Source organism: Branchiostoma belcheri, unplaced genomic scaffold, assembly GCF_001625305.1.
Source record: "Branchiostoma belcheri isolate BF01 breed outbred unplaced genomic scaffold, Haploidv18h27 scaffold84, whole genome shotgun sequence".
In the NCBI taxonomy this organism is placed as follows: domain Eukaryota; kingdom Metazoa; phylum Chordata; class Leptocardii; order Amphioxiformes; family Branchiostomatidae; genus Branchiostoma; species Branchiostoma belcheri.
Window position 1 is genome coordinate 1,340,734 of NW_017804509.1, and position 25,000 is coordinate 1,365,733.

Below are 25,000 nucleotides of genomic sequence, written 5' to 3' on the forward strand. Positions count from 1 at the left end.
TTACGCAGACGATGCGTGCATGTTTTAGTATGTTTTCAATGCATGCAAATAACAGTAGAGCAAATAGTATTTTTAACCAAACATTTCTTTTTTTTTAATATCGGAAATCTGATGGCTTAATAAGGTACAGAACGATAACAAAGTAATACAACCTTCTTGAACAAGTTTTGTGTCCGGCCTTGCGACGTGGACGGCTTTATTTTGATGTCACCCGACCTGCGCTATTTCAGATATAATTTTTTAAAAAAATCTAACGCATCGACGTGCCAAATCGCCACCCGAGTTCTTTATTTTTCTCCTAGATAGGGGAGGTTGACGTATGGAGTTACGGAAGAGAGATTAAAACATCGTGTAAAACAAGGGGCGAAGCATAATTCAAGAGTTCTTTACGCCTCAAACTTTGATACATTTCGTGCGCCACGCAGTGTTCAGGGCCTGCATGGGGGTTGCTGATTACGAATTACGCAAAATTTTCGCTATAAAGTTAAAGTTTCATAGCTGATTACGACTTTTACGCTTTGCGGCTAATGTACTGATTGCGAATTACGTTGATTTTTGGGAAGGTTGCCTTCGGTTTACGAAGACAATGAATAAAAAAACGCCTGATTACGCCTTACGAAAAAGGGCATGCAGACCCCCAGTGTTGGGCCGGGCGTTCCCACGCCGCGTCGCCATAGAAACCGCACGTCGCCAGCAGCGGCGGCGGCGCTGGCAGACTCCCCGGCGCCGACTGACCACGTGGCGTTCTGGCGCGCCAATCACAGCGCGCAGATGGGGACCCGCCCACCAGCCGGCCCGCGAATTCAAAGAGTTGAGTCAGATGCACCGCCCCACAGAAACACCGCCTGACGATTGTTATACGTACGTCGGATTGTGGCTTCTTTTTCCGCCTTGCACGGCCGGCATGCGACATTGTGTAATTTTCTTATATCCCAATTTCATCCCAAAACAACGTTTTTCACATGTGAGGAGGCTAGTTCCATAGAGTGTACCGAGTGAATTTCAAATTTTATGGTCTGAGAACGAATTAATTTCCGTAAAATTTATCATAAACACGTTTAGTTCGGGTTCTCCCGTGTTTATTTATTTTTCGGGTTCTCCCGTGTCTTGGACGTGCGCTATCGACTCCGTTTTCATCTAGTTGGCTGACCCTGCAGCTGACAGAAGTAGAATGTTTTCCTACCGAAAGAAACTTTGCCAGCCGTGTGGAAGTACTTGCTCCTTGCTTTCAGGGTGATAGTAATCTATCGAAATTAATTATGGACATGGTCGTTGTTGATGCAAGAGTTTTTGGGGAGGGAGGAGACGCACGCCCCGGGATTTTGATGGGCAGACTTTTAATTGTCGCAATTCTTAATACTAATACGGAGACCTCTTGACGCAAGCTACCATGAGAAGACAACAGCTACAAGATTATGAAACACAACAACCACAAACTACTGCCGGTACGCCTCATAATTTTTATTTCTTGGTAACAATCTTGCCGAATTTACCGGAGACGGAGGGATTACTACACGTTACATTGTATTCATTCACGGTAGTTTCTTAAAGTTTGCGCTGAACAATAGCTTTGAAAAAAAAGTAGCAGTTTTATAACTAACTATGACCGCGTGAGAAATACCTTATACACATTATTTTCGTACATTCTTATGCTTCAACACCATTAAAATTGTAGCAAAATTGTAGCAAAGTTGACTGGCGTCAGACTCCATCGGCCCAGCACAGATCGCCCGGCAGGACGTAAAAATAAACATTTGGCACGCCGCCATCGCCGTTCCGAGCCGCGGTAAACTTCGGGGTCTCGCACCAAGTTTTTTCGCTACGCGGTACGCGGGACACGACAGGCCTCCCGAAAGAATACCGCGGGATATCCCGCAATCTCCCGCGTGATATCCCGCAAACTCCCGCGGGATATCCCGCAGTCTCCCGCGTGATATCCCGCAAACTCCCGCGGGATATCCCGCAAAATCCCGAATCCCGATGATGCTTATCCCGCGATCTGTACTGTACAGTCCTTGCTGGAAAGAACTTGTTCAAGTTTCGGAGAGAAAATCTTCTTGTCCTTAGTTTCCCTGTGGAAAGCTGTTTGTTTGAGTTTCCAGGAAAAGCGCGTTGAACATGCGCACTTGCCTGCTGCCGCCACATGCGCTCAGACTCACAGTAAACCAATTAACTCCCATCCGCTTCACAAACAACGTCAGTGGCAGGATTTTCATTCACTGCTGCAGGTGGAGAAGTCAAGTGGAGTGGGTGGGTGTTCAAGTGGGCAGGGGGAAATTATTGCTCTGGTTCTCACATCTGTGGCTGGAGTTTTGAAATTTCTGTATCGTAAAATAATACATTAAGAAACATTTTCACTCACAGCTGCACAGAAGTCAAATGGAGTGGGTGGTTGTTAGGGTGGGCACGGAGAAATTATTGCTCTGGTTCTCACATCTGTGGTAAAATACTTTGAAATTTCTGACTTGGTGAAATGGGAGTAAACTTGAAAATCTTAAACAGCTACTATAACAAAGATTTATTTCCTGACACTCACATGCCAAGAATATCCTGCATACTATTATACATTTGATATGTACAAAAATACCGGTACCTACAAAAATATTTGGGTGCAGAAAAAAATTGGGTGCACAGTTCCAATTTTGGGGGCATGTGCACCCAGTATTTCCATCCCTGTAGTTGTTAATAGTCTGTTCTATGCAGTATGATTATAACAGTCCATTTTATGATACACACACTAAGTACAGTGTTGCATCATGGAGGGAATTTAAAAGGCGGTTTCTCCTAAGAACATTACTAAGGTGCATTTCAGTCTTATTGATGGGGTGAAGTCTCCAACGACCTTCTTAAGGTTTAAGTTTCCTTACAGCACCTCAGTCTGACCTCTCAAGGTCAACATCAACCCGACATCCTTTAAGTAAGGGGAGGGTCCATTATTCCGTGTAAGGGGAGTTTCATAGATTCTAGTTGAGGATGTTTTGCTTAGAATAAGATTAATTTTGCTGTTTCTTGTGATGTTAGAATATTTTTTGTTTAGACGATATCGATAAAAGTTGGCATGAAGTCAAAGTGATATAAAATCCTTCCATTGTTACATATTTAGAGAAGTATTTTATTACTAATTAATGTATGATTGAATGAAAAGTTTTAAACGGGAACTATGCGGCTCCAGATGTCTTACTGAGGGACGACTGCGTGTGCAAGATGTCGGTAGCTTGAGGAATGAATCCCCTCTACTATATACTGCATACTTCTCAATGGATGGATCCTCGCTGAGTATCTTCTGGACTTCCGGACCCAGAGTGATCCCGTACATCTATAGGAAGCACCTAGAAGCAAGTCGAGCCCTCATAACGACGCCCCTGGAAGAAAACACCGCCGCCACGTCGAGCACAATGAAGACACTGAAGATACCTTTGCCGTGAGCCAGTGCGCCACCACATCGCTGCCCACCACTACCAAGAAAAGGAGAACCCTGAGATTTCTACGTGTTGTTCAAGCCCCACAAGTTGCTGAGAAGCCAGAGCTACAAGCCAGAGCAAGAAAAACAGCCAGGGGAGAAGACTACACTTCGAAGAAGATGGATTTCTCTTTATTTTTCGTTTTGTGTAACATGGTAAACAAGACCTTTATGACATTTGTAATTGTTCTAGAACAATAGATGACGTCATGTAATAGGTCAACCAAGGTCAAAACGAACTATGTAACAGGTTAGGGCATTCTGAACGCCATGTAACTGACCTGAGGGCACTATGCACTGGAAAGGTATATAAGTGAGAACTTCATGCACTTGTGTCATTAGCCTCTGTACACTTGAAGAAGCCACACAGGCGAAACCGGTCGTGTGACAGGCTGAATAAAAGTTCTAAACGGGAACTATGCGGCTCCAGATGTCTTACTGAGGGACGACTGCGTGTGCAAGATGTCGGTAGCTTGAGGAATGAATCCCCTCTACTATATACAACATTACTAAGGTGCATTTCAGTCTTATTGATGGGGTGAAGTCTCCAACGACCTTCTTAAGGTTTAAGTTTCCTTACAGCACCTCAGTCTGACCTCTCAAGGTCAACATCAACCCGACATCCTTTAAGTAAGGGGAGGGTCCATTATTCCGTGTAAGGGGAGTTTCATAGATTCTAGTTGAGGGATGTTTTGCTTAGAATAAAATTAATTTTGCTGTTTCTTGTGATGTTAGAATATTTTTTGTTTAGACGATATCGATAAAAGTTGGCATAAAGTCAAAGTGATATAAAAACCTTCCATTGTTACATATTTAGAGAAGTATTTTATAACTAATTAATGTATGATTGAATGAAGACTATTATTGTACATACATGTACATACCCACTGGGTTAAGTACAGGTCACAACAAAAGCACTGTATAAAAATTATTGTACATCATCAAGCTAGCACTAGCACTGTAGTTTATTAAGTATAAATTTGACTACTCCTCACTTACATAACTCACACATCAGTATTCAAGTCAGTTTTCTAATGCTATCATGTAATAAAGCCCTCAGACCATAACTTCAGAATTTCTATAGTTAGTTCAAATCAATCATGATTATGTAACACAGTTTTCTGTTGTACTGTGAAAAATCCTCATCAGTGTGCTACCTGGATTTTAAGATTTTTTTTAGGAAACTAGTAACTTATAGGTGGGGCAACCTAAAATTCTGATTGGCAACCTATTTTTGCCATAGGTTGCCCACTGGGAACCTGCTTCAAAAAAGTATTTTGTACACTGATACAAACTACATAAAGGCTAACATCCAGAATCATGCTTTTTAATCCAGAAAAATTGCATATTCTGGGACCAATCTACGTTCTTGGATATGCAGAAACCAGCCAGAACCGTGCCTGATCCTAACCCTAACCCATTCAGACTTACAACAAGTAATGAAATAGGCACAGCTCTGGCTATGATACATGTAGGTCCCAAACCAATTATCAGGGTCTGTAAAAATCTGCTCCACGGAGAGCTACTCCAGTGAAGTGAGGCTAACCTAAACACCTCCATGGAGTAGGCTCACACGTCCCTGGAGTAGACTTCAGAGCAGGGGGATGGTTCTTCAAAGTGCTTTGAAACCACAGCCAGAGTTATGAGTTATGGTTTGTGTTATTAATATGCTGTGTGTGCAAATGTAGTAGCTTTCCCAGCGGCGACTCTGACTGGTGATGAATTTCTGTGCAGGCGGTACAAAATTCATGTGTAAGTTTTATATAGTGCAATATTAAAATGTAGCTTTTGCTGTCAAAATATGATACAAAATAGTTTCCTTTGCAGCAAGTAAAATTTGACTCAAGTGGGGGTTTGTGAGACAGGCTTTAGTCAAAATACGATACAAATTTAAACATTTTTATAATTGCATAGACTGTTGCAAACCCAGTTTTACCTGCAGCAAAATGCATAATTTATGCAGGTGGTATCCAAGTGCACAATAGCAGGTGCACAACAGCAGGTGCACAACAGCATGTGCACAATTAACAAGTGCACAATTAACAAGTGCACAACAGCAGGACCCATGAATACAATAACAGAATTAGTGCACAACACCAAATATGCAAAACAGCAAGTTTCAACTCTATACTATGCGTTGCAAAACAGCAAGACTCTTCAGTCAGTGCCTCTAACTAGACGAACCCTGTAATATCCAGGCATATTTTGTTACATAAAGGAGCCGGGGCTGCCCAGAATGTCAATTGCAGGATGCTGGAAATTGGTTTTGCCAGATAACAGGACTGGTTAGAGCAGAGTAGATAGGGCTTTGTTCATGTGGTACAGTAGCAGGTGCACAATAGTTGATGCACAGCAGCAGGTGCACAGCAGCAGGTGCACAATATTATCAACAAGTGCACAACAATAATGGATACACAACATCAGGTGCACAACATCAGGTGCACAACATCAGGTGCACAACAGCAGGTGCACAACAGCAGGTGCACAACATGCAGCAGGTGCACAACAGCAAATGCACAATAATTATTGACAAATGCACAACATACAACAAGACTCAGTAGCACAATGAAAAAAGTAATGCACAACACCAAATACGCAAAACAGCAAGTGCTATTTAGTGAAGGTCTCTATCTAGACGAACTCTCTAATATCCAGGGAAATTTTGTTACATAAAGGAGCCGGGGCTGCCCAGAATGTCAATTACAGGATGCTGGAAATTGGTTTTGGCAGATAACAGGACTGGTTAGGGCAGGGTAGATACGGCTTTGTGATGCTACTCTCAGCCCCAGGGCTGGGAGACGGTGTGAATGTAATATGAGCCATCATTACGCAGTAACAAATCCAATATAAGGCCACACCAAGTTAATTTGTTGGCTTCGCCTCTTCATTTTTTTCTGATCTGCATAAAAAAAGAAAAGATTATGTTCTGAATCAACTAAGAAATGCTCACATTTTGCTCCTTTTCTTCCTAGACAGTTGTAGTTGTTACAGTTTTTCCATCTATCAATGCAGTGCTTTGATCAAAAATTCAAAATTCATTTGTGTTAACTTCATGGCGCCTATTATAGTAGCATTTGAGGCTATAATAGGATGCCTAGACCTGTTTCTATTTTCAAATTGTTATTTAATTTTTTTTTTGCCTTCTTGCTTCAATTTTTTCTAAAAAGATCCGAGAACCAACAAATCAAATTGGTGTGTCCTCATGCAGTAAGAAATCTGTTGCTAGAGAAATGAAGTATGGCTGAAAAGCGTCGCCCACTCTATCAAGGTGGCATGAATGGAATATAGAGAGACTCCCACTCTCTTGCTGGAGGCATAGCTTTCAGTCTAAGTCACTGTCTCAGACTTCCTTGTGAGACAATTTCACTTTCCAAGTCGGTGTGATCAGTAATTCCTGATGAGTAAAGAGACTCTTTTTACACAACCAAGTCTTTTATTCAGCCGACGTTTCGGTGACCGTCTGTCACCTTCCTCAGGGCAGTTCTGACTGGTTGTGTGAAAAGAGTCTCTCCACTCAGTGTCTTACCAACCTGATAAACTTAATTCACGGATGTAATTCCTGATGTTTTCACTGTACTTTTATGTTCACTGTTTTCACTGTCACTTCTGTACTGTGAACTTATCATTACAGTAACAAATAATTCCTGGACTTTTATTCCTGCACCTGTCACCACCATGAATATATTATGAGTTCTGTGAACAACTTCATTTACTGTGAACTTTTGCCACCGTGAACATAAAGTGAATTAAAGTTGAGGAAAGTCCTTTTCTTCCTACCAATGTAGTGGTTTGATTAAAACTTCAAAATTCATGGTTTAAATATTAACTCAGCCTTTTGTGTTGACTTCATGGCTCCTATCATACCATTTAGGACTATAATATGATGCTTAGACCTGTTTCTATTCAATATTTTCTATGTCTCAAGACTACTAAGTCTTTGACGTTATTATAAAAATATAAAGTTTTGAGCCAGAATGTCTTAAGAAAGTGCGAGTCTGAGTCTATCTGGCGAGACAGTTTTCTTTAAGAAACTTGATCATCGGCCAGGTGGAAATATAAGACGTTGATAAGTGAGAGTGGAATAACAAGTGAAAGTGGAATATTGGTGTCTGGCTGACTCATCTCTACGTTATGTCCTGACTGCAGAATTAGGAAGACGGCGGTGATACAAAATCTCTCAGACGTCACAGCTCAAAATCTTTTCACACTACGCACATTGAAAATTACCTGCACCAGACAAATTTTACCTGCACCACTCAGAATTTGAGAAGTGTGGACCATTTTACAAACTAAAAGATTTCAAGCTCTGACGTCTGAGAGATTTTATAGTGTCGAAATCTTTCTGCCCAAAATCCTTTTTTCCGTACACCTGCACTGGTGCTGGGAACATTGAAAATTACCTGCAACAGACCAATTTTACCTGCACCACTCAGACTTTGAGAAATGTTGATCATAGTTTTATACTCCAAATTGTTAATGTCTAAATGTTAATGTTAAAGGGGTCCACAGAAAATTTTGTGCACCCAATTCCCAAAAATGAATGTCGAGCCCTGGTATTAATAAATTGTACCAGACAGATTTCCTCATCCAGAATATTTTTTTGCTTTGCCGCCCTGAAATTGTTTTGGAAAATTGCCTTCAAGTCTGATAGTCTCCAGTCACTTCCCAATTCCAGACTGACTGGAAATAGGAATTCTGACTTACAAAACACTGAGCCTGTTATAGAGTAGGGTTGTAAAGATGTGAGGACTGGACTATCATGTTAAATCATAGAGGAGATAAGACACAGTCTCACTGTACAGAGACTGCCATGTACATTTATGTTAAACCCAGACCTCAGTAACATTCCAGAGAAGCAGAAATTATACTGTTAGTTTTTCTTCACACATGTAGGTTAAACCCAGATCTCAGCAGTATTTAGTCACCATTCTAGAGAAGTTGTAGAAATTACTGTTAGACGTTTTATTCCACACATTTGTGTTGAAAGCAGTTTATAGCAGATACTGCTATGTACATCTATTTTAAACCCAGACATACTCTGTAAGTGTTCAGACACCATTCTAGAGAAGTTGTAGACATTACTGTTAGTTTTACTTCACAGTTAGGTTAAAAGCAGTCACTCAATCTCCTGTGTGCTCTCGTGTTAAACCCTGCCCGTCCCAGGTAATATAGCGGCTCTCTCACAGGGTTGAGCCAATTTTCTTGCCAAACACTTTTTCAGCAGCGACACAATAAAATCCTCCTCCTGGCAATTTCATGTACATGTAGCTTCACTCAGGGCTGGAAATTCATTTCTGTAATAAATTCACTTTATGTTCACGGTAGCAAAAGTTCATAGTCTGAGAAAAATAGACATGTTCACAGAACTATATATTATTCACTGTAGCGACAGGTGCAGGAAAAAGGAAGTCCAGGAATTATTTGTTAACTGTAATGATAACTTCACGGTACAGAAGTGACAGTGAAAACAGTGAGTATAACAGTACCGTGAAAAAAACAGGAATTACAGTATTGGGAATGGTTCCTGAACAGTTTTTAGCATGATCCACACTTTCCAAATTCTGAGAAGTGCAGGTAAAATTTGCCTGGTGCAGGTAATTTTCAATTCTATATGCACCAGCGCAGATATGCAAAAAAAGAAAGCATTTCAAGTCCAGAATACAGACCCGCAAAGCATTTGTAAGAGCAGGCAATCCGGGTTACAGCAGATCCACCGTGGAATACTCTCCTTTTGTGAGGCTGAGTGTTATTGACACTTCCTGACGTCATGACGACGACCCCTGACCTCAGGTCACTGCCGACCCTGTGCTGGGACTAGTGATGAGTGACAGTTGGAGGGTTCGTCAGCTATAGGCAATATTCCTGTGGACTTATTGTTATTTTAGAATACGGGAAAGAGAACTTAGAGCTTAGACTTTTTTTTCTATAATATGCCAATGTTAACAATAGCCTGGGTTTATTGGTGAAGGTTAGACATCCAGGTAATGAGATATGCTAAAAAACAGTTACTCAAGCAACTGGATTTTGGAAACGGTCAGACGTTTCAGGTAGCATCCACTACTTTTCATCAGTGACACTTAAAGAGACTGCAGGAGAAGTGCAGGTTTATAAGCACAAACTGTTGATAGTGTAATTCATTTATTTAAACATATTGATGTCAACCACATAGTTTCCTAGCCTCTGCCCAGACTTCAGATTGATGCTAACCACACAACTGACTTGTTTCTGCCCACAAATTGAAAACTAAAGGATCAAATTTATGGAGTGAAAGTACCCAGTGAGAGTGAGAGTGATGTGAAACATACAGTTCCCTCCAACTGCCCCTACTGTGGATTGCTATATGTGAGAGTGATGTGAACCATACAGCTGCCTTCCAACTGCCCTGACTGTGGATTGTTGCATGTGAAGACTGCAGCTATAAGAGTGATGTGAACCATACAACTGCCTTCCAACTGCCTGACTGTGAAGACTGTGGGAGTGATGTGAACCATACAGCTGCCTTCCAACTGCCCTGACTGTGAAGACTGTGAGAGTGATGTGAAACGTACAGTTCCCTCCCAGCTGCCCAGACTATGAAGACCTTGAGTCCTGCCCATATAATCTTGCCACTAACACAATTTACCGGCGGCGACGTCTTAGCTTCGCTTCCTCCCAGCATCTTCAGATTCTCCTTCAGTGTTAAGACGTTGATTCCCTCCTCCCGGTTCCTTCTAAGACATTGAGGAATGACTTGGAGAGGTTAAGAATAAGACGCGGTGGTGTGTGCCTGTATGTCTGTAGAGTTGTAGCCTGGGGGTGTAGCGATGACTGGAACTGTTGTCTCGTCCGCCTGCATTACTGAGTGACGTCTACACACCATCAGGACTGGACACCTTTTTAGTACTAGTAGAGTCACCGCCGCCGCAGACATGCAGTTTGCTAACATCAAGTACGAGTTTTCCCCCTTCATACCACAAGGTGAGACTCTAACACCACCAACACCTGTTGCCTGGCAGATCGTTAGGCGTTAATTAGTGCATAACTATCGAGACAGACGTGTGTGGATGTGGACGTTGTGTGTATCGGATTCTCTGGTTCTTGTCTGTGTTTTGTGCGAGGGACAGAATAGATTTGACCTTGATGTGAAGGTCATGTTGATGTGGATTGTATGACAGACAGCAGGAGGCTGGATTGTGGCTTGTTTACTGTCGTCATAACTCAGTCTACGGCATGAATTTCACCGCAGTAGTCAATATTACTGATTCACGTGTGCACATTATACTACCTGTGGCTGCCTGTGGGACTGTTTTTACTGCTTCAGATTGACTAGATTTGATTTGTTAGGCCTTGTTTAACTGGTTGTGTGTGGGGTGTGGGTTTGTAACATTAGCTATAGGCTGGGAACACTGGGTGCTAGTTACTAGTATGTGTTTCTATGAACATATCATAATGATCAAACAACAGAGATATATCCATGACAGACAGTTGTGAACGTAATTGTTGTAGTTTAGGTTATATCCTAATTTGTAGTGTTTTAACTTAGCTAAAATTTTAGTTTTCTTACGATATCAGAATATGGTTTTCTGCATAGATTTAAACAGCACTCTTGAATGAATGAACAAATATAAATGAGTGAGCGAATCAAGAATGTTACTGCAGTAGTCAATATTACAGATTCACGTGTGCACATTACTACCTGCAGGCTGCTTTGTGGGGCTGTTTTTACAGCTGTAGATTGACTAGATTAGATTTGATTTGTTAGGCTTTGTTTTACTGCCAATATGGTGGTGACTGTGTGGATTTGTGACAGTTGGGAATACTGTGTGCTTGTTACTTCTAATCAGTGTTACACACTTCTATGAACATTTCAAGCAACAGACAGTTGTGAATTAATTGATATTGTAGTTGTTAAGCTTATATCCTTGTAGTGTTTATATCTTAATTAAAAAAAGCTACCAGAGTATAGATTTACAAATAGATTTTAACATCACTCTTGAAGGAATTAATGAAGGAACAAAAATTAATAATTTTACAGTAGACATACATGTACTTAGTCTAGTAGATCACAGGCTGAAATAAGCCACATATTTTCTTACATTCCATGTTGAACAGTTATTCCAACAACTTTTTTGATCATAACATTTTGTAAACAATTCAATAAAAAAACATTCATATTCCCGACGGTCTTTAGTGCCTGGTCACTACGGTAGTGTGACTACATCAAGGTCACAGAACTAAAATCTTGTCACATCAATGATTTAGTATAAAAATCAATAAACGTACCCTTGGAGGGTAGTTATACATTGTAGCATGTTACTCTAGAACAGAGCAGAGTTTGTTGTTTCACTTCTAGTCATATAGAGTGGATCCAATATTTAAATACCTGCCATTACCTTTGAATACTGTTTTTGTACATGTCAAATATATTAAGCAACAAAAAAAATGGAATCAGAATTTGTACGTGTTCCCTGCGAAATGGCAGATTGCAGGAATTTTTATTTAACATAACTGTTTGTCAGCAGTCTGTGTTTTCTGCTGTGAATGTTCTCTGTGTAGCTAACATTTTCTGTGGCAAACATTTTCTGTGAAAATAGTTTTTGTCAGGCGAATATTTCTGTGGTAAACAGTTTCTGTAGTGAATAGTTAATGTGGTGAATATTTTCTGTGACAAACATTTAATGTGGCAAATATTTAATGTGGCGAATATTTCTGTGGCGAACAGTTTCTGTAGCAAATAGTTAATGTGGCAAATATTTTCTGTGGCATTAACGTTTTCTGTAAGCGATTGTGTGATGAACATTTCCTGTAGCGATTTTGTGACAAACATTTTCTGTAGCGATTTTGTGACAAACATTTTCTGTAGCGATTGTTTTGTGGCGAACGTTTGTGTGGCGAATATTTTGGCTACAACAAGAATGTGCAGAACAAAGCCTGATGAGGCGAGGGTTTTTAGCTGCAGGGTGAGAAACTGTCACACAGGACAGGACAGGGTGGGACAGACTGGTACAACTACTATCTTAATTATAATTATAACAGACTGGAGACTATAGGGCAACATGCTTATTTAGAGTCATTATACAGTCTCGTGGTCTGTGTGTGTGTGATTGTATGTGTGTTTGTGTGTGTGTGTGTACTGTGTGTGATTTCTGTTAATTTGATATAAGAGTTTCTTAATTACTAGTAAGGAAGTCAATAATTGGGGTCCTGTCTGTAGTGACCAGAACCATGTAAGTCATTGAAATTGCCCCTTCTGTCCGACAGTCTTCATTTTGCTCCTTAAAGAGACCATTTCCAATCTACTTAAGATGCTGGTTGACCTTCAGACTATCTGTAAGGGTTTGAAGGGCACAGTCCTGATTACCTTAACTGAAAGTCTGATAAAACAAGTCTTGGAGAAAGGTTTAACTACATGTAACTTGGCTGCACCAGGGCTCCAGCCAGCTTGAATTTTTTTTTTCGCATTTTGAGAGGCAAATCATGGTGTTGAGAGTGGTTGTCGGTGGTCCTTTGGATGTTTTCATATTTTTACCCAAGATTTTGTTAATTTTGTCTGTCGAGGTGGTTTTAAAAAATTTCCGTTACACGCCGCAAAGTTTTGGTAATTGAGGAAAAACTGGTGCTGGCTACAGCCCTGTGCTGCATACAGTACTTTGTTATATTATATGTACGTTGTACATTGTACAAAAAGTCATTGTATGCTGGCTGTGTGTTAACAGGGCTGGAAATACAGGTTGCATGTGCACCTTAGTACATGTACACCCAAATTTGGAGCTGTGCACCCAATTTTTTATGAGTGCACCAGTGCACCCAAATATTTTCGTAGGTTTACGTATGTAACAATGTTAAATGTATAGTAGCATATTCTTAATATCTAAGAATAAAAAGAATCATTTGTTGTAGTGCATTTATTTAAAAAGAAACATTTTCTTTTTGCTGACATTCTGACATTTTCTGACTGTTTTTGCTGACATTCTACTTAAAGTATATGGTGCACATTTTTTTGTGCACCAATTTTTTAGGTTGGGTACACCTGTGCACCAGTATTACCAAAAAATGAATTTCCAGCCCTGGTTAATCGTGAGTGATAATAGGTATGAGTGTGATAAAGACTGTGAAAGATCCATGTAGGCAGAATAAGTGGATAAAAATTATGTAGTTCTGAAGTGTTCCCTCTCCACGGCAGTAACACAATAATTACCATCCTGTGGTATCATTTCTCCTCTGCTGACGTCAATGTAAAATTACTGCCTGTTAACAACATGTATGACAGAAGTGACGGGGTAGTGCTGACTGGGAAAACAAGATTTTTATAGTAACTGGTATGGCCTAGGAAAAAATGTTGTGTTTCCTGTTTCAGTCCTGAAAAAATTAGGGTTGGTAGGGATTATCTGTTTTTCCTCCTTTTTTTTATACTTCAGTGATATCTACATACATGTATAGGGGTCCAACTTATATACTACACTTACAGTTTAACAAAGTAAAACTTACATGAGGACACTTTTATTTTCAATTTCAATGTTAGAAAAACAATTTTATCACTATCACGTTTTATTACTCAGGTGTCAGATCATGGAGCTAGAATTAGTAGAAAAGGTTGTTCAGCTCGAAAAATTATGTCCCTTGCAGCAGGGGTCCACCCCAAACAAGTCCAGGGTCGGCAGGTTTTTCTAGGGTCGGTCGGAAACAGGAAACACAACATTTTTTTTTTCCTACTAGTAGGCCCAATAGTGGTGGAATATAAATTTGGTTTAGAAACCCATATGTTATTGGATAGTATCTCTCGTACATGTACCATATTATTCAAGTTTAAATAATGCCAACCATAATGACTATGCTTGTCTGAATTCATACTGGTCTATTCAAGTGATGCGTATATACTTGTACGTAATTTGGGTCTTAAACTTAAGTTAAAGTAAGTAAATGTCGCACACAATTCAGTTTCTGCTGCGAAACCATTTATTTTATGTCTCCCCAAAGAAGTGCTTTCATGTACCATTTAGTACACTGTGTAGTTCTGTGGCATGGATATACATGTATGTGCCAAGACTAAGATTAGTGTAATTATATTGTCATGTAGCCAGTATGACTAGGGTATGAGTTATTGTAGTGTAGTGTTATGGTAGATAATAATGCATGCCGTAGGGGAGGAATTTTACATTTATTCCTTACAGGTAAATGATATATGGATGCAGTGTTAGAAATACCCATCTGCAGTCTGCATTTTGCAGAGACATTTTCAATGTTGCAGAAGAAAAATTAATAAAATAAGCAACCTGCAATTTTGCAGAGTGGAAAAATCAGCTGGCTAGGGGTTCAATATACAAGTTTTTGAACACCTAAATTCTTGGTTGATAACTCTGATATTTGAAGGCATGACTGTTTTTTTGTACTTTTCTAGGCTGGGATCAGATACTTACTAGTAGTGGTACGTTCGCAAGTTTGTTAGTTAATTTGTACATCATGCACAGTCTGGACATTTTGACCATTGTAGCCTGTTGTGGGCACCACAAGCCTGTGTTCCACTCTGTTGGGTTATTGTTAGTCGGCTGTGAACATTTGATGAGCACAACTGAAGCTGCAGGTCAGAAAGTTCACCTGGCTACTTACAAGTTAGGGACGGAGGGTTGGGGGGTTAGCAGGGTCAGTCAATCAATCAATCAATCAATCAATGAATCAAAAATGGTGTATTGATCAATCACGAACATTGCAGCTTAAAGCTGAGTTGCGTTCATAGATGTACAAATTTTTGTTTAAAATGTTCACAGCTACATTACTGTTATCTGACATGTAAGTTATTTAAATGTTACAAAACTTCATCTAAGATATTGATGTGGCAGAAATTGACTTGAAGTGTGGTCTTGGATAACATGTTGGATTTTCGGCACACCTACATTGATGCTTTTTTTGTTACAAATGTGAGATAATTGCACAAATATTTCAGAAAGTTGAAGTTACTACTAAATTGCCATAACACAAATATACCTTTAAATAATAAAATTTAAATATTTCCATTTTTGGTGCAAATATGTTGAAAGGTGGAAGACAGTAAATTACAATCACAATTACAAATATATCTTTGAATAATGAAATATTTCCTTTTTTGTTGCAAAAATGTTTACTTACAAAATGCCCCCTTTGTTAACCCCAGATTTTCCGTATTATTGCAGAAGCCTTGTTGGCAGACGCCTACACACATGGGGGTAAGGACCTTCCTCATTCTGACCAACAATTAACCAATCAGTATTAAGTACTGATTATTAATTAGCATGAGTTAAGGTGAAGGGATGGTTTGAATCAATGTGTCCATCATACATATTTATTAACCAATCAATAATCTAGAAAATGTATTGAAGCAATAACAATCATTATGTGAATCCAGAATGGGATCAATTTATTGCCAATTGAATTGATTGATTGATTGATTGATTGATTGATTGATTGATTGATTGATTGATTGATTGATTGATTGATTGATTGATTGATTGATAATTATATGATTGATACAGGTAAAGAAATGTGCAAGTCAAAATTTGTGTTGCTAGATCTATTAGTATTACATGTACGTCATGTAGCTATACAGAAAATAAAACGTACTGCATTAGAAAAACGTCTAGTCAGTGAAATGAAAGTCTGTCTTTTCAACATTGAGCTTTTTAACAAAACAGTCACACATCAGGCGTCTGCACTGAGCACTGTCTGATCAGGACTCTCGGCTGCCTGATTCTGTAGAGAAAACTTCAGAAGCAAAACAATTGAATCCCAAAATAACCTGGCAGCCTCTCAGATTCATGCATATGTGTCTGCTACAGACATGTACATGTATATTTGGTGCGTGTGTTTATCCTTTGCACAGGGTCAGTTCAGGATAAGGGTAGCCAAAGAGCTTTTCAGCGTGTCACCAGCTCTTGTACCTCATATCTACATGTATGTAGTTGTCACTGTCCAAATACAAGTCTATAAGACAGTCCTTCTATCATGTCTATGGCAGCAGTATCTTTTCCATCAACTGCAAAATTATGGAACACCCTGGCAAGTGTTTTCTTCCTGAATACCACCCACAAGCCTTCAAAACCTGGACATTCACTGCCTTCTCCTATATACTTAGTAGCATAGTCACCTACAGCTCACACCAACTTACAAAATGTATTGCAGTGCCCAGAATGGCCAGGCATGGAGCAAAGTAGGTAAAAATCTGCATCATGCTTCACCTGAATTGATGGAGGCAAAAGAAGATCTAAACTTCTTTATGTGGCTTCCCTTAAGTTAGCCTGGGTGCCAGTCTGTTTCCAGGGCTTGTACAAGCTGTGGTAAAATTTGCTTGGCCCTGGAGCCGAGGAGCTGGTCTGTGTAGACCCTGGCAACAGTCTGGTATCCAGGCTACAGTGGTATGGCTGGGATTCGAACCCACAACCTTCCGGTCCAAAAGCGTGACTACCATAAATAAAACATACAGAAGAAGGAAAAGCCCTGACCCAAACCACATGGGGAAACCAAGTCCAGACTGTATGTCGCAGTCTGGGTGCAGGGCTGGAAATACTGTAATTCACTTCATGTTCACGGTAGCAAAATTTCACGGTCTGAGAAAAATGGACATGTTCACAGAACTATTATATGTTCACGGTGGTGACAGGTACAGGAAAGAGAAAGTCCAGGAATTATTTGTTAACTGTAATGATAAGTTCACGGTACAGAAGTGACAGTGAAAACAGTGAACATAACAGTACAGTAAACAATACTGGGTACATGTGCACCTTAGTGCACCCAAGTCTGGAGCTGTGCACGCAATTTTTTTCTGTGACTGCACTCAGGTGCACCCAAATATTCAAATATTGTTGTAGGTTTAGATAAATTATGTAAAGCCTGAAAAAAAGTTTCAAATGTATGTCATGAGTATACAGCATATTCTTAAGTGTCCGAAGTTAATAAAATCATTTTATAGTACTTCTCTTTAGAAATGAAACATAATTAGTTTTTGCTGACATTCTACTTATCTTCATCTTACAGTACATGTATATGGTGCACCAAAAACTTTTTGCGCACCCAAGTTTTTAGGCTGAGTGCACCAGTGCACCTATTCCCGCAAATGAATTTGGAGCCCTTACAGTGTATTATGTACTAGTATATCACTGTCAAGTTGTTCCCCCCCCCCTCCTCCTCTTAATGGAGTGGACCTATAAAAATAGTATAATTCAATTATCCATGGTGACCTCTGACCATGTGAGGTCAGGGGTCAGCAGTCAGCTGGGTGAAGGTCGCTGTGCCCTTGGGGGATTCCTCTGGAACTTATTAAGGATTTTGGATTGTTGGTTCAAAAGTTTAAAAGATCGATTGAAGTGGAACTAGGGGGTTAGGTGGCTGGTAGGCTTGTGGTTTAAAGGGTTGTTGACTCAGAATCGAAAGGTTTGGGTTCGAAACCCTGGCAGGCCCCATATGCAGAGAGCGGTCCGTCGACACTCTACGTAGAATTAAAACGGCCAATTACGCTCTACGGAAAAGGGCTTGCGGGCCCCCATGTAGGTCTGGTTAGTGAATAAAATTACTTATTCAGCAAACGGCACTCATTCTGTAACGTTCGGTTGGACACATTTTGTAGCTCAACTGACAGCAGTAAATTACTAATGACTGACTTAGAACCTCAGTTTATATTGACAGCAGTAATGACTTACTAAGGAGCCTGTACTTCAGTGTTTCATGTGAACTGGAAGTGACAATGACTGACAGACTGATTTGCCTCAGCACAAAACCCTTGGTTTGAAGCGCTTCTTAGCTAACCCGCAGGTACCAATTAAAGAAGCAGCCAGGAACAACAAGTTTGCTACCTGTTAGTCTTACCTAATATGGGCTGTGGAAGATTCAAGGCCTTTTCTTCAGCTTAGGCGTAGGCCTAGAAAAAAATGTTGTTTCCTGTTTCAGTCCTGAAAAAATTAGGGTCGGTAGGTAGAGATTATCTTTTTTTTTTCTTTCTTTTTTTTTAAGACTTCAGTGATATCTTACATGTATATAGGGGTCCAACTTATACAATGCAGTTTAAACAAGTAAAACTTGCATGAGGACACTTTTATTTTCAATGTCAATGTTAGAAAACCAATTGTACAACGTTTTATCACTCAAGTGTCAGATCATGGAGCTAGAAAAGGTCGATCAGCTCGATTAGTTTTTCATGTCCACCCAAAAAAGGAAATTGGGACTTACCCAAATTTTCAGGTAACCCTGTCAGCCTTGTTCACGGAAGTTAGCTTAAAATTTGCATGGGCAAGTCCCAATATATTTACTTAGTGTTGGACAGAGCGTTTAGCCTTTTTGTCACATTGCCTGAGTGGTGACTGTATAGGTATGACATGTACAGTACAGTGTGTGGGTGTGTCTGATATAAAACAGAACATCATCAATATTTCATGTCGGTGTTTTAAAGGCATTCAGCGCAGTTTTTAGGGCCTGGAAACCAGATTTTTCAAAGTCATTATAATTCTAGTCATTTATCTACATACTGAGTTGAAACCACACTGTCCCATTGTACTCTATATCGACATTCATGGATCAAAAATGCCAAAAATTCTGACGAAAAATGGTTTTACTTTAAAGTACTGAAAATTACCACCCAGAAAATAAAGGACTCATCTTTGGGCTTGTTTCTGCAGTTTTAAAAGCCCAAAGTAAAATTCAAATATGCTAATGTGGCGCAGTATATGCCAATATCATACAGATTGCCTTACTCAGAATATTTCCAGTGTTGCTGCCCTGAAATTGCTATAGGATGTCTTTAAATAACACATCTTAGCTTTTGGTCTTTCACAGACACCAAAAAAAAGTCAAGATAATCCCTAGAAATGTTGTCACAAACGTTGAACAAAATGTGATTCATACGTCAATGAAGGTTAGACATCCAGGTTGTACGATATGCCAGAAGCAGTTACTCAAGCAACTGGATATGATTTTGGAAACGGTCAGACATTTCAGGTAGTATCCACTAGCTTTCATCAGTGACTGAGAGACCAGAGGAGAAATGCAGGTTTATAAGCACAATATGTGATTCATACTGTATAACCTATACATGTAGCTACATGACGACAGAACAAAACAGGTTTGGTTGCTTTTCTCTGTGTTCCACATTTTTAGCCTGCAGGTAGAAAGACCATTAGAAGTTTTGTTTGTGTCAAGAAAAAACAATTTGTCTCCAGTCACAGTACCACACCTGGGTCAACAACTTACAGTGTAGACAGGTCTGACAGAAAGGAAAACCTGGATTATTTTAAGTAAATATGTTTGGATCAGTCATTAGCACATGATAGAAAAAAAAATCTGTGACTTATGTTTGTATCAGTCTCATGCAAGAAAAAAGAAATTAAAAAACGTATCAGTCTTTGCATTAACATTCTAAATATACCATGTAATGTCTTTTTTCATCATATTTTTTATAGATGTAAAATGCAAGACAAAACAAATTAAAAAAGGATAGAAAACTACATTGTAGATGTTTAAGTGTTATTACATAATCATTGTATGTTCACTGAAGGTTTTATTTCATTTTGATTAAAACCAGCATATCACATTATTTTTGCCTTAGTGAAGAAAAGGAGTGAAAGATTATCAGAGTATAAGTCTGCATGTCCTTATATTTTCATTTCCGTGCTATTCCTAGACCAAACAGTCGTCAGTTTTTAGGTAAAAACGTCCAGTTTAGGCAGCAAGGTCGTTTGTGGAGCAGCCGAAGGTCGGCTGGGCTGTGTCAGCCGGGGTTGTTTACACATGCCTGGTCACATGACGGCTGAGGTCAGAGGTCAGTGACCGGCCATTTTCCTCAGAGGCTGGCTGATCAGACGAGTCTGTCGGTGGTGAAACTCGCGTCTTTAAGTCGCCATGATCCAAGGTACGGCCGCTTAAGTCCTCAAGAAACAATCTGTAATGTCTTGAGACTGTTGTGTACAAGTGTCTGGTATGATGTGTGAAGTTTGGGGGAAATTTTTTGTGCCAGGTTGTGTAAAAGTATAGAGCTGTACTTAGCTATACTGTAGTATAGGCTCCCTAGCCTGGATACCAGACTGTTGTCAGGGCTAGTACACAGGTCAGATCTCACGTCTTAAAGACGTCATGATCCAAGGTACGGCCACTTAACTCCTCAAGAAACAATCTGTAATGTCTTGTGACTTTTGTGTATGAGTGTCTGTGAGAAATTTGTTGGGGTGAAGATTAGGGGAAGTTTTTTGTGCCGTCTTTCTGGTTATATAAAAAGTGTGGAGCCGTCCCTATTCTGTAGTATAGGCTCCGTAGCCTGGATACCAGACTGTTCTTAGGGCCTGTACACAAGCCAGATCCTCAGTTAGACCTTCAATGAGGGTGTCTGTGGTAAAATTTCCTTGGGGGCATGTTGGCCCTGGCAACAGTCTGGCACCCAGGCTAGCCCTGGAGCTGAGGAGCTAGCCTGTATACTGGCCCTGGCAACAGTCTGGCACCCAGGCTAGCTACTTACTTGCTACATTTGTACTTACTAGCCCTGACCACAGTCTGGCTCCCAGGCTATAGGCTGAGCTCTAATGTTCTCCAGACTTTAGAAGTGTAGCTGGTTGAACCTGGCTGGTTTTGAAGCTGATATGTTAGTATTAGACATGTATACTGGCTTAGTAAGGGATACGCATGGGTCTGGCACACATTCTGTGACCCTGCGTTCGTTGGCCTAGTCAAGAATGTCTAGTGTTACATGCTCTAGTATGCAGCAGCCAAATAACTGTTCTTGTATGTGGTTCTCTAGGTTTTTGTTTGAGGCAGTCATGGGTTGTCCAGTGTTGTACTAAAATTTTATATGACGTTCTGGCGCTAAAATGTGTGATAGTTTTTAGTCATAAATTTTTAACCTATCAAGACCTAACTTCTGTAAACTTGTGTAATATTTTGTTTGGTGAAGTGAGCGGTAACTTAGATCTAGTACCCGTAATTTTTATCTTTTCTCTCTAAGCTATGGGTACTTAACTACAGGTTGTCTAGTGTTCTACTCAAATTTTGCCTGGCACTAAAATGTTTGACGGTTCAGGGTTGGACAAGTTTTCAAAAATCCACTTGCCTTATCGGGCAAGTACCTGGTCATTTCCACTTGCTCGAACCAACTTTTTACTTGCCCAAAATACGACACATTTCTATGCATTTTACTCACAGAAAGGAAATTATTTTTTTATAATAGAGTTTCTAATGTTGGACGCTTTATTCATCAAAATTGTTTGAAACTTGGTCAAAATACTGCAGGGGCTGTACTTTGCATCCAAAAAATTTACTTGCCCAATCGGGCAAGTCCAGGGGGATATTCACTTGCCCGAACAGTACTTTTACTTGCCCTGGGCAAGTGGGCAATGGGACTTGTCCAACCCTGCGGTTCAGTCAGAAATTTGTCTTGCTATCAAGTTACTAACTTGTGTCAACACTTCCATAAAAAGTGTGACGTCATAAAACAAACATTTTGTTTGGTAAAGTCTGAAGTACAACAATGTAGATCTGCTCTGAGTTTTTATCTTCGTAATTTTTATAACATTACAGTTTTACTAAGAGAATCAACCTCACAGCATTAGGTACATGTAACAAGCTGAATTACACTGAAATTTGTACTATCATTATATGTAGCAAGAATCAACATAACATATGAAACAGAGAAAATGCAAGTAAAGCTATACAAAATGCCTAACTATATATGGGCACTGAAGTAACCAAAAACAACCTAGAACAGTCTATAATATGCTGTATATGTTATGTATTTTATATGCTGAGCAATACATTTTTTTTGTGTGTACACTTTAGTTGACTAGTAATTGTCAAAGTTCATCTTGTAGGCTGCAAAAACAGTTTCCACTTTGCTGTAATTGTATTGTATGTCTTTGCAAGAATAATCCAGTCATACATGTACATATAAGCTGAAACAAAAGTGCAGATATATTCAGACATTCTTCAAATCTCGCGGCCACCATGTCAGGATTTAGCCTGACCTACTTCTGTATCTGTGTGTAAACATGCCCCAGTTCTTTTGTAAGTGTGCTTCGGAAGTGTCTGCGGTTTTCTGGTTTTGTTAGATGTCAATAAGGATCAGGCTCACAACCAGGTTAATGCTGGGCTTTCGGTAGCCTCCATAGCCTGCCAAAAACTGTGGGTTTTGGAGTGTCTTTGGGAGCTTTTATGTACTATTTTCAGACTGCATATAGACAACATGGCCGGCCTGGTTGAATTACCCCCGTTTTTTAAAACTGGGCAAATCAGAAAACAGCCGAAGACCACCAAAACCCCCAGTTGTATAAGCCTGCTACGGAGGCTAATCAGAAAACAGCCGAAGACCACCAAACCCCCAGTTCTATAAGCCTGCTACGGAGGCAAGGCTTTTGTCACTAAAGCCGGCTTGTGACATTTTCTTAGCTTGTTTCAGCTGGTGGGTTTTGTTGTCAAATTTGTGTAAGTTACGGGGTTAGGCAGGGGCTATGGACACCTGTTGTTATGGTAAGAATCCGTCAACAAAGGTTGGTCAAAAATTGGGCAGGTACAGGTACAGGTACAGGTACAGGTACAGGTACAGGTACAGGTACAGGTACAGGTACATGTACGAGGGTTGGGTTGTGGCTTTTTAGGTTTTGTCCTTTTCTTTGTTCAATTGACACTGACATGTTTTGTTGCTGGATTTGTTCCAGTTGCTTACACTTCAGGGTTACATGTAGGGAGACAGTACAGTACCTGTAGCAGGGCTGGAAATACTGGGTGCATGTGCACCTTAGTGCACACAAAACTGGAGCTGTGCACCCAATTTTTTCTGTGGGTGGACCAGTGCACTCATATTCTTGTAGGTTAATCTATAGAAAAGATATCAAAATGTAGTATACAGCATATTCTTGGCATCCAAGTGTCAGAAAAACAATAAAATCATTGGAGTTTATGATAATTTTATATGGTGCACCCCAAAAAACATTTTTGGTGCACCCAATTTTTTAGGTTGGATGCACCAGTGCACCTATTCCCAAAAATGAATTTCGAGCCCTGTGTGGTCTAACTTGTTTTGTCAACAATGCCAGTTTAAAGAACAGGACTGGTACATTTTGTAAACTGTGATCAGTGTGATGTACTAGTACTATTGCTGTACCTGTATGTCTGAAGACAGACTGATCTAGAGTTACCTGAGAAAGAGGTCAATGACCTGACTGTGCAGTTAATGTGGAATAAAGACCACTGGTCAGTGACCTGACTGTGCAGTTAATTAAGGGTTAATGTCCCGCCCCGAGGTGAATATGGTGTGATAAAGCCTTGTCAGTTGCTATAACCACAGAATAAAGCCACCAAGTGAGCGCAGCGAACGAGGTGGCTTTATGAGGTAGTTATAGCAACTGACAAGGCTTTATCACACCATATTCACCGAGAAAGGGCGGGACATTAACACTATTATCATATAGCTTACACGATAGTCTATCCAAACTGATGCAGTAAGTGATACAATGCACATGCTGAATAGAACATAGAACATAGTTCCCTCTGGAGTCACCTGAGGTCACTGGGTAGAGTTCACGTTCTATGTCTTCTATCTGGGTCACAGGCAGGGAACAGGTGTTCTTATGGGAGTCAGCCGAGGTCATTGGAACACAACTAAAGTTATTTTTGGATTTTTTAGAACTAGAGCCCTGTTCTGCGGGTGATTATTTGGGTTGTTTAATGTATGGATTGGGATGAATAAATACCCGATTTTGACTCTATTTGTGACATTACGGCGTCATAAGGAATGTGGAATGGAGCCTTCTGATTGGTCAACGTCACCTGGCTATATGATAATGTGGAATAATGACCAGGTTAATGACCTGAGCATAGGAACAATAGAGTCAGGCTAATGACCTTGCCAGGGTAAATAAGCTGTAGTAAGCTGTACACATTCACACAGTAGAGTATAGCAGGGCTGGGTGCATGTGCACCTTACTGCACCCAAATTTGGAGCTGTGCACCCATTGTTTTTCTATGGTTGCACCAGTGCACCCAAATATTTTTGAAGGTTTTACATTATGTAAAGATGTTATGAACTAATATGATACATTGTGTATACAGCATATTTTTATTTTTTTTAAGATCTAAATTTTACAAAAGATAACTAATAAAATCAATGTTGACAATATTTTTCTTTAGAGATTAAAGATACTTAGTTTTTGCTGATATTCTACTTTTTTGTATGGTGCAACAATTTTTTAGGAATGGGTGCCCCAGTGCACCTATTCCCAACATAGAAATACCTGCACAGCTTAAAAGTTACCTGCATCTACTAAATCTTTCTCAAGTGACAGGGTTCAGGTCTGTCTTGTCAGAAAAGTCAGGTCAGTAGAAATTTTTCGTCTGACAGAATTCTACAGAATGTCAGCCTCTGGCTGGATTCCAGTTTGACTTTGACTTTGACTGCTGCTGTTTTGGAGGTTGAAAAGTGCAGTGTCCTGCTGCATACACTGGTAAGGGGGCCTGCATGCCCTTTTTTTGCATGCCATTTATCGTAAGACGTGATCAAGCCTTTTTAGTCTTCATAATCCGTAGGCAGCCTTTCCCAAAATCAACGTAACCACTGCCTAAGGT

The 25,000-nt window shown here is 40.0% G+C and overlaps 1 protein-coding gene across 2 annotated transcripts in view; it reads left to right on the top strand.

Annotated features, from left to right (window-relative positions):
- The window catches only part of LOC109486938 (oxysterols receptor LXR-alpha-like), a 48,307-nt gene that overhangs the window by 11,216 nt on the left and 12,091 nt on the right, over positions 1-25,000 (top strand). The window contains exon 3 of one of the 2 annotated variants that reach the window (XM_019790843.1): positions 15,607-15,639. The exons of the other annotated variant lie outside the window; for it this stretch is intronic. Coding sequence (XP_019646402.1) covers positions 15,607-15,639 — 33 coding nt within the window. The remainder of the gene's footprint in view (positions 1-15,606; positions 15,640-25,000) is intronic. 2 annotated transcript variants of the gene reach the window in all.